The 20,352-nt window shown below is 40.8% G+C and overlaps 1 protein-coding gene across 2 annotated transcripts in view; it reads right to left on the bottom strand.

Annotated features, from left to right (window-relative positions):
- myo1b (myosin IB) overlaps window positions 1-20,352 on the bottom strand; it is a 151,570-nt gene that overhangs the window by 119,946 nt on the left and 11,272 nt on the right. For both annotated transcript variants that reach the window (XM_056754921.1, XM_056754922.1), the window contains exon 2: window positions 8,138-8,279. In XM_056754921.1, coding sequence (XP_056610899.1) covers window positions 8,138-8,272 — 135 coding nt within the window. In that variant the 5' untranslated portion in view covers window positions 8,273-8,279. The remainder of the gene's footprint in view (window positions 1-8,137; window positions 8,280-20,352) is intronic.

The following is a 20,352-nucleotide window of genomic DNA, read 5'->3' as shown; positions in this document are numbered from 1 at the left end:
TTGAAGATACAAAGTATGCAGTACTACTGTATAGATACTCAGGATTCATATGAGATTGGCAGAAACTGTGTGCGAAACCAATGTGTAAATCAATAGACCCCACAAATGGGTCTAAATGAAACCTAGTGAACCTACATTTTAGCATATTAACGTTTTAGTAAATACATTTAAAGGGATAGTTTACCCAAAATGTAAAATTCTGTTCCAAACCTGTATCAATTTCTTTGTTTGGTTGAACACAGAGAAGGATGTTTGGAAATATGCTATTTACCAAACATTAATTGGACCCAATTGACTACGATAGTAGGACAAATTACAATAGTAGGCAAAAAGGCCCGAGAACTGTTTGCTGTCCTAAATTCTTTAAAATATCTTCTTTTGTGTTGATCAGAACAAATAAATTTATACAGATTTGGAACAACTCGAGGGTGAGTAAATGATGACATATTTTTATTTTTGGGTGAACTATCCCTTAAAGAGCACAAATGTGTTATACATGATTTTCCCCATGAAAGTTAAATACAAATGTGTGTTCCCATGAACTCTATTAACTTGTGCAGCCAATAATACTGACCAAAGTTTAAAGATAAATAGAAGGACCTTTGAAGCATGATTCCAAGTCTTATTGCACACAATCTCTGATACTGGATGGATTACCAATTACCAATTGAGTCAGAGCATCGATTAGATTAGAACACAAATGAATAGGCAATTCTGAGAATTAATATTAACCTTCTAGCAGTATGCTGTATCAATGCTTGGACCATGATATGCAACTCTGGCCTATTCACTGTATATTATACAGGGATAGGTTTCTTGAATATTCTGCATTAACCATAAAGAAATATAGGCCTATGTTGTTACTGTATCACCCTCATGACATTCCAAACCCTATGCTGCTGTTTTTATTTCTGGAGAAGAAAATCGTCTCCTGGTTACTGTCGTAACCTCGGTTCCCTGAGAAGCGAGAATAAGACATTGAGTAACTACACTATGGAAGATGTATACAATCCCGCCATGAGAGCAGCAAGATCAGCCCATACCACCTGTGCTAGAAATCACACCAAGCATGGGTAAAATGCATACAATTCTGACCGATACCAAAGCCACTAGGACCTCCCACAGCTGACAGCGAAGACAAAAAAAATCAACTCCCACTTCAGCTTTTGCAAAATTGTATCACTTCCGCTGACGCAGTGGGTAATGTGTTCAATCACACTGTGAGAACAGCAAAAAACAGCTCGACTTTCGCAGAGCTAATACATATAGTGCCCCACATAACTCTTGGCAGTAGCACATAGCACAACTCCCACTGACAAGCGCACACCTTACATAGGCTCTAAGATGATTGGATAAAAATTTCTGCTACAAGATCCAATCAAAACACCCAGAACTTTGGGGAATACCATACCACCATAGTTCCCAAGAACACTATGCCATTACACTGAGCAGGGTAGCAATACACATATCGGAATAAACAAGTATATAAACAGCAAGTGACTGGGCAGAAACAAACCCTGTATAACAAGTACTGGCATGCAGCCAGCGGTATAGATTAAATAACAGAGGGCCGAGGCAACCGGTGTACAAAGTGAGGATGGAAACAGATTGCAACCTAGTATGTTTGCATCCCAATTCAGTTAAGACAGTGACGGCGAAGGACACAGTTACATACTGTATAAGACACAGGCTCATGTGAGTCATAACCTGAACGGCAACAAGGACAGCGAACATGCAGTCATATAAAGCAAGGGCTTGTGCGAGTGAGAGTTGGGGGAGGACCGCCATGCTGACAACCTATACGATCTAGCGGAAATACACAACATAGTTATTCAAACAGCTAGAGGCTGCTGCAAAACACTGCACAAGCAGCCAAAAGCGTTGCCTGCAAGTCACACAAGCAAGCTGCTAATAGTCGGCATTGCGTGACGCGATAAGGCAAACCCACAAGACCAAAGTATCGGCCCGAGCAAAATGCAGAGAGCATACCATTTCCACACGAAATGGCATTTAGAGTTATGGGCACATAATCATGTGGTCTATGTGAGACATACTATCACCTAGGCCACACTTAACATCATATATGGAGAAGCGGGGTATTTACACGAAAGCTTCCTCGAACAGATTGCATGCAGTGGATCGACCAGAGGCAGAGCCAGTACTCTTAAAGCAAAATCTCAGGCCGGAGCAGAGGGCAAAGGGTCTCAGTCGTTCTGTTACCCTCACAGATCTGAATACCAGATTGCGCTTTTTACTGAACATTATTGCATAAAAAGCAGTGATAACTGTGACAACAGCCAGAATAAAAACCACGGTATGCCACCGCAGTTATAAGCGCTAGAATAGTGTTGGGCAATATTCTCTAGTCTGATCGTTGTATCACCAGCCTGTGGATCGCCGATACACAATAGTATCAAGGGGTGGGGCAATTACGTATTTATCAAGCTGACAAGCTGGATTTGTGGACAAAAACAGAAGCTTACGTGTCTAGAAAATGCTTGTGTGTGACTGCAATTAGCATTCTATCGGAGTTTAAGTTAAGTGCAATAGTTGGCAACATTGTTACTTACCACCGCAACCTTTTAAACAAGAGAAAGTATACTATTTCTATGAGTCAATATCATTCGCCCAAATGCGTCATTGATGCCCACGGCGTGCGTGGTTATTACTTGAGTGCCAAACAGGAACAACTCATGCACTGGTTTTAAACCCTCACGCGCATAGCAATTCCTGCAAGGAAAAGCCTGCAGCACACATCACAAGCTCCCTCTTGTGCTGAAACCTCAAAGCCGACACATTATAAACTCTCTATGGCGCAAGGAAAAGCCCATGACACGTGCATCATAAGCACTCTCGTTCCCTGAAAACTTGTAATATTGATTTGCAACATATATTGGCAAACAACCAACTTTGTTTGGGGAATCAGCTTTCGCCGCTGGGTCTGAGGATCGTCGATACACGATAGAATCATCAATCGAAACAACCCACAGGCTAGAATGTCTGACACGGAACAGCACTCTGGGTCGAAGCCATTCGTAATGCACCATACACACACTCTATTCAATTAGGAGCATAAAACATGATAGTGTATCCAACACGTGTTGCGACAATGCGATCAGTGGTGTACAGCTCGGAGTTGTTCATTCTAGTCTGTCGACCCAATAGGAAAGGCTAAAGAGAAGCGATGAACTTTATCAGATGGGGGAGCCTCTATTATATAAACGGGAACGGCTAGCTGGCACTCGGCTAGATTCCTATGAGTACATTCCCTACAGGTGGACCAGTGACAAGGAGAAGCGGTGTTCAGGTAAATGCAGTTTATGTTCTCATCCGTCGCAAGCAGACATAAGTCGCCCGCGTGAACCCTCACAGATGAGCTCATATCGAGACGGAGTCAAGAGTGAGTGGGACCATATGTTTGCACAGTTTTGAACAAAACGCTTTATGCTTCACACAGCAAGAAGCTGCACTTGCGCCTGTTCGGCAATCGGCACATCTCACTTATTGACAGCACAGTAAGAGAGCTCAGAATCACCAGCGCTATGGCACACATGATAAGGGGAGCAAACCGTGCACATAAAGAAGACGGAGTCCAACAAGCAGTAGTAACACAACGTGAGGGTTTTTTCTGGATTAAAACAAATATGTGACCCTGGACAACAAAACCAGTCTTAAGTAGCACAGGAACATTTTTAGTAATTGGCAAAAAAAGTATTAGTAAAAATTACTGATTTTTCTTTTATGAAAAAAATCATGAGGATATTAATTATAGATTATGTTCCATGAAGCTATTTTATAATTGATCTACAGTAAAAGTTTAAAACTTTAATTTTGTATGTGGATGGCCTGCTGCAGTGCCTCAGAATTACAACTTCAAAGGAGATTTTCTCAATATTTTGCTTTTTATGCACCCTCAGATTCCATCTTTGTAAACACTTGTTGTTCCCCCAGACAGTGGCCTATCCTAACAAACTATATATCATTATAAAGCTTATTTCTTCAGCTTTCAGATGATGTAAAAATATAAATTTAGAAAAACTGACCCTTAAGACTGGTTTGGCGTCCAGGGTCACATATATGCCTCAGTTACCTGACCTGGTGATTCCGCCGCACCTTGGTAGCAATGAATTCATGAAATTTTTACAGACAAAATCGAAAGTATACGAGACAAAATAGTAAAAACTCAACCTCAATGTCTGTCCTATGACTTAGTATCAACCATCGCCCCAAAAGAAAAGCTACAGTGTTTCTCACCCATAAAACAGGAAGATTTAATTAAACTTATTGCAACATCTAAACCTAAAAAATTGCTTATTAGACCGTGTAATAATTCTCCATAAAAGGAAGGAAGGAGGCGGGAACCGGCAAACATTTAAACATTTAATAACAGAAATAATAAAAGCCGGCGGCCCCTCACGGACGACCGCCCGTGAACAAAACATAAATACAAAACACAAAGAACATAAATATAAACTTAACATAAGTTCGGGCACGGTCCTCTCTCTTCGATGGTCCGGTCGCTCGTTCCTTTTATATGCTCCCTATCTCCTACGTGATTCAAACCCGGTGTGCGCACAGCTGGCGCTAATTCACAATTACTCACCGGACTCGAACCACGGTCTCGCCCCGCCTACTCTACTACAGACCCCATACCAACTAAATTATTAAAAGAGTTACTGCCTGTTTCAATTGAGCCCATTTATAACATTATCAACTCATATGTTAATTTAGGCCACGTATCAGGACCCTTTAAGTTGGCTGTCATTAAGCCTTCAAGAAACCAAACTTGGACCCCAATGAACTATGCAACTATAGGCCGATTTCAAATCTCCCTTACCTGTATAAAATACTAGAAAAAGTAGTGTCCACTCAAATGTGCTCTATCTTACAAAATAATGAAATACACAAAAAAATTCTGTCAGGCTTTAGACCGCATCATAGCATTGAAACTGCACTCGTTAAAATTACAAATGACCTGCTTATAGCATTAGATAAAGGTAACATCTTACTCCAAGTCCTGCTTGATCTTAGTGTTGCATTCGATACTGTAAACCAAAACATACTTTTAGATCGCTAACACAATTATAATGGTATTTAGGGACAGGCACTACAATGGCTCAGATCTTACTTATCAGACAGATATCAATTTGTCCATTTAAATGGGGAATCATCTAATCTAACGCAAGAAAACTATGGATAACCTCAGGGATCGGTTTTAGGACCATTGCTATTATCAATATACATGCTGACCTTTGGCAACATTATTAGAAAACATGGAATTAGCTTCCTCTGTTATGCAGATGATACTCAGCTATATATCTTATCAAGACCAGATGATTCCTTCAAGCTATCCAAATTGGCAGAGTGCATCGAAGATATAAAACATTGGATGACCAGTAATTTCCTTCTTTTAAACTAATAAAACAGAAATATTATGGGATTTTATGGGACACGTAAACAAAAAATTTGGAAATCACATCTCAAATGTAACAAAAACAGCCTTCTTCCACCTTAGAAATATAAAGATTATGAAATACTCTCAACCCATTTTGGTTTGCTGACGCAGAGAAGCTTATTCATGCATTTTTGACCTCAAGATTTGACTATTGTAATGCAGTACTTAGTGGTTGTCCTGCATCATTAAAAAAACAAACTACAGTTTGTTCGGAATGCAGCTGCCAGAGTTCTAACCAAGTCCAGAAAATATGATCACATAACCCAAATGTTATCATCCCTTCACTGGCTACACAGTAAGTATCTCACGCTCTTAAAGATCTCAAAAATACGGACTTTTGATAACACCTAGAATAACTAAATCCACCAAAGGTGGCAGAGCTTTCTCATTCGTAGCACCTTAACTCTGGAATGGCCTTCCCGATTCTATTCGAAGGTCAGACACACTCTCAAAATGTAAATCTATATTAAAGACACATCTTTTCATCCAAGCATTCACTTAATGCATTATATGCTCTGTGCTTTGTTTGACCTTTTTTGTGTTTTTCTTATTTTCTCCTGTTATAATGCACATTGTGTAAAATTAATTGAGTTAGGGATACAATATATGTATGACGATCTGTGAACTGCCGAAAGCACCTGATATAAGGAGCTGTCCTGATATGACACAGATATGATATCACGCAACAAATTGGGGATCTATTCAGTAGTGATAGGAAGAGCCTTAAAAAACGCAATGATGGGTCTGGTCCGGGACAGGACGGTGACTATCATTCAACTTGGGATGAGAAAACATGGCAAACTCTGGACGGCGGAACCACGCATGACTCTCGTGAATTTCCTCTCCCAACAAAGTTGGATTGCATAATAGGGCATAGCCCGCGGTACTCGATCACATTTCTTAGTAGTGGGTGAATCTGCCTGGGCATTCAAAATGAAATATGGTAGGGAGCAGTATCCAGTGACCAGTGGCATTGAGAACTCATAATAACACTGCTCTACCAGTTGCCATAGATGCGGGGAAGCTTAAAGCTACATAGATCTGCTACTCGATACGGGTGGGGGGGGGGCTGGCTTAGCGCTACGTATACAGTGCACTGAAAATCCAATGTGTCTCTAGCATACAGCAGGTCACTGCCATGCCGTGCACAACTCCTTGTCCAGGCCTTGATAATCTCAAGGTTGGACTACTGCAAAGCTCTCCTTCTTGGTCTTCCTGCAAAGGCCATCAAACCACTCAAGCTGGTTCAGAAAGCAGCAGCACGCCTCATCTTCCAACAGCCCAAAAGGGCTCATGTGACTCCCCTTTTAATCTCTCTAAACGGAAAGCCCGTATCAGTTTCAAGTCACAAATGCATGCCTACATGACTATCACAGGATCTGCACCAGCATACTTTCACACCCTCTTACACAACATCCAGAACCCTGTGATGAGCAAATGAGCGACCTCTTGTATTACCATCTGAAAAGGGCAGTAAATCGCTTTCCCGCTCATTCTCTTTCATAACTCCTCCCTGGTGGACATCCTTCCTAATTCATTGTGGTCAACAACATCCCTCATAACATAAAAAAAGTACTTAAAACCCATCTCTTCTGAGAGTACTTAAAAAATATATATATATCCATTTCTCTCAACAGGCTCGTCAGCATTTTGAACACCGCCCATGTGAAAGAATGATCACAACATGTGTTTTAATGGCATGCCTCCATTACAATCAGGGCCTACTTACGAGTGAAAATCAAGCACGGGGTCTGCTCGTTTACAAGAAGTGGCTTATTGTGAGAAACGGCTGAATTACACAGCATATATACAAGGCATAAACCTGTGGAAAAGGGTCTGGGCATTGTGTGAGAAGCGGCCGAATTATGCTTTGCTACATAGCAGGCCGCTGCACTGGGGGCTGCTCGTGTAAGTCTGCACACTGTGGAATTAACTGCACCAAGTTTAGTGGAGAAAAACACCCAGAACGGGGTCGTAATGTCCTTATAGACTCCTTGTGGTCTCCCGACCAGTCGGTAAGCCGACCAAACCTAGATAGAGGGGCAGATCTCCGCTTTCAGTGCTCATCACTTCGTCCCCTGTGACCCAGAGTGGCACATGTCGCTGGTCTGGGGAGGCGGTGGGGCCACCAGCAGTGGGCCTCTGCCTGCAACCTGTGTGAGTTGAATGGTACTGGCGTGGTTCAATAAGGCTTCAGGAAAGGTAGAGAGGGAGTCATCATCTCCCCCTCTCGAAAGGGGGAACCAGTCATTGCTCGTTTCTATATATACAGTAACCATGTCCGGTTGTGCTCCAAAGTAAAAGTAACTGCATACGAGTTTTGCAAAAACATTGTAAATAAGGAATATTTTGGGGTGTAAAGTTTAAGTGAAGTACATTTGTTTGAGCAATACAGTTGATTTGGCAACTGGACAAATAAGTGACCAATACCCACACATTTAAGACATTGCTATATATCTATTTGAAAGACAAAGTAAAAATATCATTTAGATTTTCACTATGATTTTCACTGCATAAGTTGCACTATACAAATCCATTAACTATATAGTGTAAACATTAATGTGACATGCTGATGTGATGTCACTGAATGCAAAAGCCTGGAAAGGAGAAGGCATACAGAAACCGGAAACATTTGACTCCAACTGTAGCTTGAAGCTCTAATTGTTAATTATGTGTACTTACGTAGATCTCGTTGTGATCAAATCGTTTTTTTAGATTGTCAATAAATGAGTCTTCTGAGAGAGGCTCAAGGAGGACCATGTCCCCCACCCCTATCATGTTGTCTAGAAGTGACGTCTTCACCTCCATTTTGGACATAATTCACCTAAAGAGAAAACAGACAAATCACAGCAGTTCACCATTTATGTAGGTCTCCAGTTGAATTAACATTTGGTCAGTGACAAAACACTAATTGAAAACTTTGAAGTGTAATTTACAAAGACGTTGGTTTGAATTAATAAGACATTTGAAATAAGTGTCAAGGTATTTCTTCTCCACATGTGTAACAATCCATGTATATATTTTTTTAATGAGATATGCGATAAAACCAAAAACTGACAATTATATCACAGCGATGTCCAGCAGAGGTCGTGTTAACCGAAAATTCTCCATCAACTGACAGATTTTTTTTTTTAAAGTGACGAAAAAATCTGAAGCCGTCCGTCGTTTTGACGGAATACAATGAGGGCGCGTGCTTTATCTGGAGACTTTTCCAATAAGGGATTAGGAAAAATTGTAACAAAACACTTTTATATTTTTATATTAAAAACTTTCCGAAACCTGTAAGATCGCTGGGGAGTGTATCGAGCACAGAAGTACCCCCAACTCGTTTTTTGACAAGTTCACCATGTTAAGTATAAAAGACCGCACTTTCAACATTGTAAAAATGTTGTAAAAATGTTGTAAACATTGTAAAAATGCAATGACACACCATTGCAGCACCTAACGACCCCGTAGCAAGAGACTAACGACGCCTAGCAACAGAGTCGCAGGCGCGGTAAATGCCCAGTTATATTCTCTAGTGACTGAATAGTTTCAACTGTTCAAACAAAACGGTTCAAATGAGTAAATTGAGAGATGTTCTGATAACAATGTGCATTCATACTGGCAAACTCGCTGTGTACAGTATAACACTAATTCTATGAGCCAACTGCACACCTTAAACACTTTAATTTTAGGAACCTTTTCAAGAAATTTATCAGAATCAGAAAGAGCTTTATTGCCAAGTATTTTTGCACATAGAGGGAATTTATTTTAGTGACAGGAGCATCCAGTACACAGAAACAACTGTACACAGATACCATAACACAATAAATACAGTACACAGATGATTTAAATAAGGGCCTATGGGTATAAAAAGAATACAATACAATAAACGTAATCCTTTTTTTGGTGAGGGTTAGTCTCGCAATATACAATTTATACAAAATACACAATATATCTGATAATAATATGCATAACTATATACAAAAAAAACAAGTCTTTTACTGTATTTTGGATCAAATCAGGCTTTGTGAACAGATAACAATAGATAGTGTATTATCTGGAGGATATAATTAATATTGCACTCAATTATTATTGCACAGTGTTAATAATTGCACGGTGGGTAAAATACATTTAACTGTTCAAGAGGTAGGTGGCCTGAGGTAGATGGTTTTTATATCTGGTTGTTTTGGTGCTCAGTGCTCTGTAGTGCCGACAAGATGGCAGCTTTGTGAAGAGATGATGACTTGGATGTAAGAGGCCTAGGGTGATTTTCTGAGCCCTTTTCCTCACTCTGGATGTATACAGTTGGAGGGTGGGAAGTGGAGCCCCAATCATCTTCTCAGCAGTCCGAACCGGTATCTGTAGTCTTATGATGTCTGCCTTTGTGGCTGAGCCAAACCGGACAGTGACAGACTCTATGACTGCCGAGTAAAACTGTTTTAATAGAGTTTGTGGTAGGTTGAACTTCTTCTGCTGATGTAAGAAGTACAACCTCTGCAGCCTGCTGGGCTTTTTAAGCAATGGAGCCAATGTGATTGTCCCACTACAGGTTCTGGGAGATGGTGGGGCAAGGAACCTGAATAACTCCACTGCTGCCACAGTGCTGTTCATGATTGTGAGAAGGGGGAGAGCAAATTTCGTCTCCACTGTTTTAAGCATGTTCAGCTCCAATTGTTATGACTGCACCAGATAGCCAGCTGCTCAACCTCCTGTCTGTACGCTGACTCATCCCAATCCTGGATGAGGCCAATGGGTCTCATTCACCAAGCATGCGTACGCCCGAATTTGTATGTGAAACCTGCGTACGAACGTTTTCTCGAACAAATCATGATTTTTTTTATTATTTCATCATATCCAGTGAAAGAGTAAGAAAAGCTGCGTTACACTTCGATATTTCTCGGAATAACTGCGCTTTTAAGACAGGCTGGGGAGATACCATCTGGGCCTGGAGCTTTTCTTGTGTTTTTTTTCCTAAATCTCTGCACACATTCTCTTCACTGATCTGGAGTGCAGGAGGTGGGGTGACTGAAGGTGATCGGTGTTGTGTAGAGAGAATGTCAGAGTTTGTGTGAGGTGTAAAGTTAGCATTTTCAAATCTGCAATAAAAGTCATTCAGATCACTGACCAGGTGTTGATTGCCTGCAAAATTGTGGGATGGTGGCTTGTAGTTAGAGATGTCTTTAAGGCCTTTCCACACAGACGCAGGGTTGTTGGCTGAAAACCAGCTTTCCGACTTTTAAGAGTAGTTTCTCTTAGCCCCTCTGATCTCCTTTGTCAATGTGTTCCTAGCCTGCCTGTACAAGACGTTGTCCCCTTATCTATGGCATCCTCCTTGGCTTGGCAAAAATGAGTTTTGTTGAGAACTATGGTTTATCATTGTTGTATTTTAAGAAAGTCCTAGTAGGAATGAACAAATCGTCACAGAAACTGATGTATGATGTTATGGTCTCTGTGAGCTCGTCCAGATCGCTGGTAGCAGCTTCAAAAACACTCCAATCGGTGCACTCGAAAAAGGCTTGTAAAGCCCGCTCTATTTCGTTGGTCCATCTTTTAAAAGTCCTTACCATAGGTTTGGAAGATTTTAGTTTCTGCCTGTAGGCAGGGATAAGGTGAACCAGCCAATGAACAGACCGTCCTAAAGCTGCTCTTGGGACAGAGCGATATGCATTATTTATTTTTGTGTAGCAATGGTACAAAATATTTTTTTCTCTGGTAGGGCATGTGATGTGTTTTCTTTATTTTGACAGCTGGAGTGTAAGTTTTGCCTGATTGAAGTCGCCAAGAAAAATAATAACAGAGTCCGGATGTTGTTGCTCAGTGTCCATGATGTGATCGACGAGCTTCTGTACCGCCACACTCGTGTGCACTTGCAGTGGAATGTAAACACACACGGAAATGAACGAAGAAAACTCTTGCGGTGGGTAAAAGGGCTTACAGTTAATGAAGAGTGCTTCTAGGTCGAGACAGCACATCTTCTTCAATGAAAAGTGGTGTACAGATAATATGTAACAACAATAATGATGTAAAAAACATACCCCACCACCGCGCAATTTCCCAGTTGATTCTGTGTCGCGGTCCGCTCTGAACAGCTGGTAGCCGGGCAGATGTAGCGCGCTGTCCGGGGCGAAGTAATTTAGTCACGTTTCCACGAAACACAAAACAGCAGTTTGAAAAATCCTTATTTGTTCAGTAGAGTAGACAAAGTTTGTCCCTTTTGATTGGCAGAGGGCGCAGATTCGCCAGATGTATGCTAGGCAGATGAGTTTTAAAGCCATGCTTTTTGAGCCTGATTAGCACGCTGGCTCGCTTCCACGCTTGTGCGCCCTGCAGCGCTTTAGTAGTGCCGTTGCGCCTCCGACTACACTATTAAGTAAAACGTCTGAAATATCAAAAACCGTTAAAAGATCAGATGGTGTGCACTACCGCATGTTCAGCAGTTCATCTCATGTGAAACTGATTGTATGGGGAAAAACATAAATCCAGACAAACTAACAAAAACACAAACAACTGGAGAGCTCCACAATGAGTCAGCCATCTGCGGCGCCATCTTGGATTTAAACGTACTTTGATGCAAAAGAAACAACATTTACCTGAACAGCCGTGCAATACAGCTCCTAATAGCTCTTTTACTGCAACTCATCAGCGCCTTCGTGGTGCTGATAATGAAACAGTGCCTCCATTGTGAAGTAATGCTGCAACTGCAGTTTAACAGTTTTTTGATTTAAGACAACCGACATAATTTTGTCCAGAGACTGAGGTGGCTACCTCCAAATTTTCTATCCAGGAAAAACCCTGTTTTATTTATACATAATCAGAACTGGGAATCATTAGGTCAAATTGAACCGGTTATCAAAACCAAAACTTTTCTTCTGATACCCAATCCTACTCCCCAGTGATTAACAGCAATAGTCCCCAAAGTGAAGCTGCCGGAAAAACAAGCCTCTTGTTCACGTGCAGCCGAGGGATAACGCAAGTTAGACATTAAAGCGGCCCTGACACACAGGGTTTCTGCTAATCTCATATTATTCTGGAGTACCTGTAGAGGAGTATTGCATAAGTCGTATCCTCAAAGATTCTGTTCTGTTCATAATTTTTATCGACAGAATTTCTAGGCGCAGCCAGGGGCCGGAGTGCATTGGGTTTGGGGACCACACGATTTCATCTCTGCTCTTTGCGGATGATGTCGTCGTGCTGGCCCCATCAGACCAGGACCTTCAGCATGCATTGGGACGGTTTGCTGCCGAGTGCGAAGCGGCTGGGATGGGAATCAGCACCTCCAAATCTGAGGCCATGGTTCTCAGTCGGAAAAGGGTGGCTTGCTCACTTCAGATAGGTGGAGAGTTCCTGCCTCAAGTGGAGGAGATCAAGTATCTGGGGGTCTTGTTCACGAGTGAGGGAAGGATGGAACGGGAGATTGACAGACGGATCGGTGCAGCTTCTGCAGTAATGTGGTCGCTGTACCGGTCTGTCGTGGTGAAGAAGGAGCTGAGCCGCAAGGCGAAGCTCTCGATTTACCGGTCAATCTACGTTCCCACTCTCACCTATGGTCATGAGCTGTGGGTCATGACCGAAAGGACAAGATCCCGGATACTGGGCGATTCCTTAGAGATAGGGTGAGAAGCTCTGTCACTCGGGAGGAGCTCAGAGTAGATCCGCTGCTCCTCCACATTGAGAGGGCCCGGTTGAGGTTGCTCGGGCATCTTTTCCGGATGCCCGATGGACGCCTTCCCGGGAAGGTGTTCCGGGCATGTCCCACCGGGAGGAGACCCCGGGGAAGACCTAGGACACGCTGGAGGGACTACTTCTGAAATCATACGGTGCTTGCGGGGGGGGGTCTAGTCTGAACTAAAGCACATTGTCAACAAAACACAGACATCAGTTTCACTCACCGCATGTGGTTTATGTCCAGCATCTTTTAGCGCTGGGACTGTTCCATATATCAGTTTCAAATGATCTCCAAATCCAGAGTTATAGTCCCCCATTTATATAACGTTCATCACCCAAATGCATTTCACAAACAAACACCTGTGCGACCGCTGGGGGAGTGTATTGAGTACAGAAATACTACGTGAAACAGCAAACTCGTTTTTTGACAAGTTGACCATGTTAAGCATGAAAAGACAAGACGTTTAACATTGTACAGAAGTCAGAATGCATGACACATCATTGCAGCACCCCTTTTACATTAATAGTATTGTTAATATTGATAATTCTCTTACACAAATGCAGTGATTCTCGCTTCAGAAGACCTTCGTTAAGACCACAGTGCCGTGTCAAGAAGTTCTTTGATCGATGGAAGCACTTTTGGGAGCTTCAAAAAATTGCCCCCGATTCTTCCGCTTGAAAGAAAATCTATAGGTGGTATTATAGCTCAGACTATATTATTCTTCAAGAAGAAAGTAATATTCAGTCTGTAAAACATGGGGAAATGTTGTTTTTCCTCCAAAAAATCCCTTTAAATTATGATGTCACTGTTAAACACAATACACAATGATGAGGGTAGAGGTTTTTCACATCTATTCACGATCCTTCTCTGGACACTTATCCAGGTTCCATAGCAGACGCAATGAGATGAAAGGACTTTGTCACATTCAGAGCCAAAAAAAACAGGGATTTGCCGAGCCTCGAACCAATGTGCAAACAAATGGACAATGGCAAAGTATAGAGCTCAGAATTCACCTATTCAACAACATCCTAAATGATCTCCCAGCTTCTAGCATGAACAGTTCTAGATGTAAAACAACAAAAGTGTTTCAACAAAACAGACACAATTTGGTTTGTTAATAAAATAAACAAGTGTCTGGCTCATTTGCCAGCATTGTGCATCAAAAGACAAGGAAGAGTAAAATATAAACTAGAGTCTATAGTTTGTGAACAAAATGTATGATGGTTTGAGAAAGCCTTGTCTGTGCAGTGTACACAGTGAATGGTTCAGTCCTGTCTTCTCCCCTAGAGTTCATGCAATTGGTATGCTTTACAGTTTAATGTGCATATATTATGTATTATGGGCTATATTATATATTACAAGAGTGCACAAAAACCGATGTACATCTTGAAACGGCAGTGTGTTTTTGTCTTGAAGTTAACATGCAGATTACCAGAGAACATGAGATTGAGTTTCAAACAATCAAATAAGTGATTGTTTAGAGACTAATCTTTTGCACGCACATTTGCCTGTTATAGTTTGTGTTTAAACGATACTTTGATGCAACAAGACACATATTTAATCCCAGGGAAAAAAAGTGCATTTACCTTTTTTTGCATGTACTGTATGAATGTCACTTTGGATAAAACCATCTAGATGCATTAATCTACAGTTAATCATGCCTTAAGCCGATTTTTATGGTACAGTGCCCGCAGCAGGAGAGAATCCATCTTAATATTACTGTTTTTTTATTATCGTTTCTTATCACTGTCGTTGCTAACTTATCCTGATATCTCAATAACTCAACTCAACTCAACTCAACTTTATTTATATAGCGCTTTTTACAATTTTCATTGTTACAAAGCAGCTGTACATGAGACACATTTAATACAAGTATGAATTCTAAAGCAGCCCCCCCGGCCAGGCAGATAGTGCAAAACAATATGCAAACGGTGGTGAGGAACCCAAAACTCCCATCGAGAAAAAAAACCTCAGGGGAACCCAGGCCCAACCAGGGGATTCCAGTTCCCCTCTGGCAAAAGCTGCTGCCTCTGCACAAGCTCATCAGTGCTTGCACAACAAGGCTTAATAAAAATATAAAAATTAAAGATTATCATTAACAATCTAATAGCATTTGAAATGTTGTAGAAAAAAAACAAAGTTGTCGCGTCCTTTATCCAGCTCTATCCTCTTAGCACTTGTCAGGTCACCGCTTCCCATTCTCAGCTCTGCCATCAGGTCTGGGCATGAACTGCATCCTGCGGTAACCTTGGAACAAAGAGACAAGACTGGCTGAGAGTAGAGTACTGTTCTGCACTCTTTGATGCAACAAGTACATCATTTGTTGTTGGATGTGTTCCTGGTTCCGGTTGATCTAAATAATGCAGCCTAAATCCTCTGAGGATTAATATTATGGAGGTGTAGTGTATGCAAGATTAAAAAGATGAGTCTTTAGTCTAGATTAATAACCCTGGCAGTTCTTGTTATTTACTTGAAGATTCTAAACCAAAATGCTGCATCAATGTGTCATGCATTCTGACTCCCTTTACAATGATAAACGTGCTGTCTTCTCATGCTTAACATAGTCAACTTGTCAAAACATGAGTTGGGCGCATAACGTAGTATTTCTGTACTCTATACTCTCAACCAGCGATCATATAGGTTTCGGAAAGTTTTTTCGAACATATAAAACTGTTTTGTAACAATTTTTCTTAGTCCCTTATTGGACAGTTCTCCCGGAAAAGCATGCGTGCCGTGTCAGCATGGAGAGCAGGAGAAGGAGAATGCATAGAGGTCATTTTCACTCTTTTGCAGAAGAGAGAGAGCGAGCATATGTTTGCGAAGTTCAGGTGTTTGTTTGTTCACTGCATTTGGGTGATGAATGTTATGTAAACGTTGAATATAATTCTGGATTTGAAGATCTTTTGAAACTGATATATGGAGCCGTCCCAAAAAAGATATGCTTAAAGATGCCGGTCATTAACCGCATGCGGTGAGTGAAACTATTTTTTTATTGACAATGTGCTTTAGTTTAGCCTTCCTCTCCCCCCCCGCACTCGCCGTATGATTTCGGAAGTAATTGTATAGCGCTATCTATCTTTTATTAATGTGATCAAACTGAATACTCTTCCAAGATACGATGTTTAGGATACTACTCTATAGGTACTCAAGATTAGTGTGAGATTGGCAGAAACCCTGTGTGTTAGGGCCGCAATTAATTTAACGCCGTTACCATAGCATTAGCATGTTAGCTTGCTATCTGTTTAGACTGTGGAATGTCATCTTGCCTCTAGTTTGTCTAGTGTGCTAACTGTTTATCTTTTGAAGCGTACATACTACGATTCATCAAGCAACCTCTGTAATTCAGAATTGCTCTTCAAACCAGGGGACTTATGGCTTCTATTCCTATTATTGTTACTTGCACCTCATGTCATATGTGTAGTTTAGCCATCTTTGTCAGCTGGAGGGTTTTATATGCGATCTTAGAATTAGAGTCTCGCATCCAATCTTTATCTGAGGATAGTAAGAGTGTTAAGACCGTAGAAAACACTTTGGATGCGAGCAACGTCAGACAAAATACAGATAATCAACGGTTACAACACCCATTTCTAAATATTAGATCTCTCTAATAAAGCACTTTTTGTTAACGATGTGATAACAGATCTTAAAATAGACATGCTCTGTTTGACAAAAACATGACTAAAACCAGACAATTATATTACTTTAATTGAATCTGTTCCCCAAGTTTATTATTATAAACATGAGATTTGTCTAAATGGCAGAGGGGGTGGTGTCGCAGCACTTTACAATAACTCTTTTAGCATTTCCCAGAAGTCTCACTCTAAATAGAATACTTTGAAGTCATGGTACTTAACACCTAATACTGTGGATAAAAAAAAATATTTATTTATTCTAGCTATGGTATATAGGCCTCCAGGGCACCACACATATATAATTAAAGAATTTGGTGGGTTCTTATCAGAACTAGAACTGGCCGCAGATAGAGTCCTTGTCGTTGGTGACTTTAACATCCATGTAGATAACGATACAGATGCCTTAGGAATGGCTTTCAAAGACATTCTTAACTCCATGGGCGTAAGTCAACATGCGTCACAACTCACTCACCTTCGTAATCATACTTTATATTTAATACTGTCATAAGGTATAAATGTGGACAACGTTAAAATCCTTCAGCAGAGTGAAGACCTTTCAGATCATTATCTAGTATTATGTTTGCTTCACTGGCCAATGGCTGCAAATCAAATTCCTTGTTACAAAAATGGTAGAACAATAACTTCAACTACCAAAGATGTGTTTTTTCGATAATCTGCCTGAATTGTCTCAAATTTCTAGCATGAGAAATAACGTTGAAGATATTAACTCCTCCTTCTTGGAAACGATAGACACAGTTGCTCCTCTGCGTTTAAAGAAGGTTAAAAATGGCTGCCCAACACCGTGGTATAATGAACACACTCAAGCTCTAAGAAAAAGCCACCCGAAAAATGGAGCGCAAATTTAAGAAAACTAAATACGAGGAATTTCGTACAGCATGGAAGTATAGTATTTGAAAATACAGGAAAGCCATAAAAGTGTCTAGATCCGCCTACTTTTCATCACTAATTGACACAACCCTAGGTTTTTATTTAACACCGTGACCAAATTAACAAAAATAAATCGTCAGCAACTTCAAATTCTTGATATTAGTCTAACAGTGATGAATTTATGAACTACTTCACAAATAAAATCCAAGATATTAGAGAAAAAATTATAACAATGCAACCAGAATTGAAACCTGCTGAACAAACTAACTAGACTAATGAGAAATTGCAATTATTTACTACCGTAGATCATGAAGTAGAGGGCTGTAGTCAGATTCTAGCTGTTCTCTGTAGTCCTTGAAAAGCGAATACTGTTAAAGACAATATCTCGCTTGGCACTAAAGGTTGAGCTTTATCATTTTGCAGGTAGTGTTTATGCCCAAACAGCAACATTACTCGCTAACTAAAGGTTGAAAATTGCTAAGCAATACATTGGAGAGCTGGTTTTGTTTCATATGCACCAGTTCATGTTAGCAGAAGTAAACGTTGGATATGTGCTTGAGTTTCTAAGTAACTCGCTTGCAATTGCGCCTCAAGATTGTTTTGTTTAACCGGCAATTGTGAAGGTAAATAAGACACTTGATAAACCGCATGATGACAACTCAAGGTTAGTTTGACTTTCGTTTATGCTTCCAGTCATGTGTAGGATCTGGTTGGAGCAAAGGTTACCATTTGGTATCGTAAATCACCACAGGCTCTTAAAGAAGAGTGGACGAGAGCATTTAGTTTGTCGCTATTATTAATTCTGCTGCATCAGGTAAAGTGTTTAAAATATGTTTGGTTATTCACCATTAATTATACGTATTTTACTGTGGTTAAACCCATAGTTTTCCCCTTAATACACTACACATGTTTTCCTCCTCATGTCGAGTTATCTTTGCCAAGTGCAGTATGAAATGGACTTTGTACTTTGACGCGCATGCGCAAAGCTGCGCGATGACTGACTGTTGGTTAGTCTGTTGGTGCGTTTATTGCTGCCGTTTGTTAGACCAGTGTTTTCCAACTCATGGGCCTCTTTGTGTGTTCATTAGAGACATTTCAAACATTCAGAGGGAAGCTGATGAATTAAATCAGGTGTTTCATATTGGGAGAGATCAAAAACCTTCTGTCAGGGTTGCCACGTAGGATTTGGTAGGGAAACACTGTGTTAGACTGTAAAATTAATCCATATAGATTAAAAATGCCAATAGTTTATCATCGTTATCGAAATAAATTCAATTGCCCAGCCCTTTGTATCACCTCAGTTGAGTTCCGTAATGTCCTGTGATCACTCAACAGTCCCTGCTCATTTGAACCTCCACAATCAATGGGAGTTTGTAGCAGAGTTGAGGGCTGTGCAAGCGATTCAGACCATTCAAAGTACTGTGACACCTGACCATGATCCAAACTCCGCTATCTCTATTGAGAAAATCCAAAAGAGCCAAGAATCGGTTTCAGCAGTCTCCAAGTTTATACCCTATTTGAGTCAGAAAAAGCAACAGTCAAGAAGAGAAAGGGCTGAAATGAATGTAAGGAATCTAGCCGTTCTTAAGCAATGGGATCGGCTGAAGCTTTCCTGTGGCTCAGTGGCTAGAGCATGGCATTAGCAATGCCAAGGTCATGGGTTCAATTCCAGGGGATTACACATAGTCAGAAACAAATGTATAATACAAAGCGTCTGCCAAATGCATAAATGTAATGTAAATGTTATAAGCTTCAGGATGGAATAGTCTATCGTGTTTCTAAAGACCCCCTTAGTAATTGCAAATGATTCCCACTTGTGCTGCCTATAAGTCTAAAGGCTAAAGCTTTGAAGGGTGAACATGATCTCGCTGGTCACAAGGGGCAGTCGAGAACTCTCCATATGACTCAACAACGTTTTTACTGGACTTAAACGGAGCATGACATAAACGAGTATTTCAAGTGCTGTCAAAGGTGTATATTTGCTAAAACACAGAGCCATCAACTCCTATGGAGCTAGAGTGTTTGGATTTCTGGAGTGCTGAAGACAACAAACAACATTCTGTAGATGTTTAAGTTGTAACGGATCACTTTACGAAGTTGGCTCGGGCCTTCCCATGTGTGAATCAGACAGCAAAACAAATCGCTTTGTTTATGGATTTCCATCACATGGTGCCAATATAACAAAACTCCTCAAGCTGGCAGGCATTGAGAAGTCACACACAATGGCATGCTATCCTATGGGAAACGGTGGAACTGAACGGTTCAATCAAACCTTGGGCAGCATGATTTGCTCTCTACCTCTCAGGGAGCAGCAAAAGTGGCCCAATCAGATACAGACATTTACTTTTGCTTTATCGTTGCAAAACGATACTTTTGCTTTATCGCTTTACCGCTGACCGTTGACAGTTATGTCAAAACTCTTATGTCTAACCTTCATTAAGCAGCAAATATTGCTCAAAAACACATTGAAAAAGAACAGAAGAAACAGGCCAAGGGCTACAATCTGAGAATCAAGGGCATGTGTCTGATCATCGGGAAAGAGTGCTTATTGCTAACAAGAGTGAGAGAGAAAAGAAAAAGCTTGCTGATAACTTCAAACTTACATATACAAATTGATTAATGATGAAGGGAATCTGAAGGTTGTACATCAAAACTTGATTCCGGATATCAGTTTCTTGCCGATAGAATCCCCTCAGAAGAATGAAGGCACACAGGTTGAAGCTGTG

This window comes from Triplophysa dalaica, chromosome 8, assembly GCF_015846415.1.
Source record: "Triplophysa dalaica isolate WHDGS20190420 chromosome 8, ASM1584641v1, whole genome shotgun sequence".
Lineage (NCBI taxonomy): Eukaryota > Metazoa > Chordata > Actinopteri > Cypriniformes > Nemacheilidae > Triplophysa > Triplophysa dalaica.
This window is presented reverse-complemented; position numbering and strand designations above follow the sequence as displayed.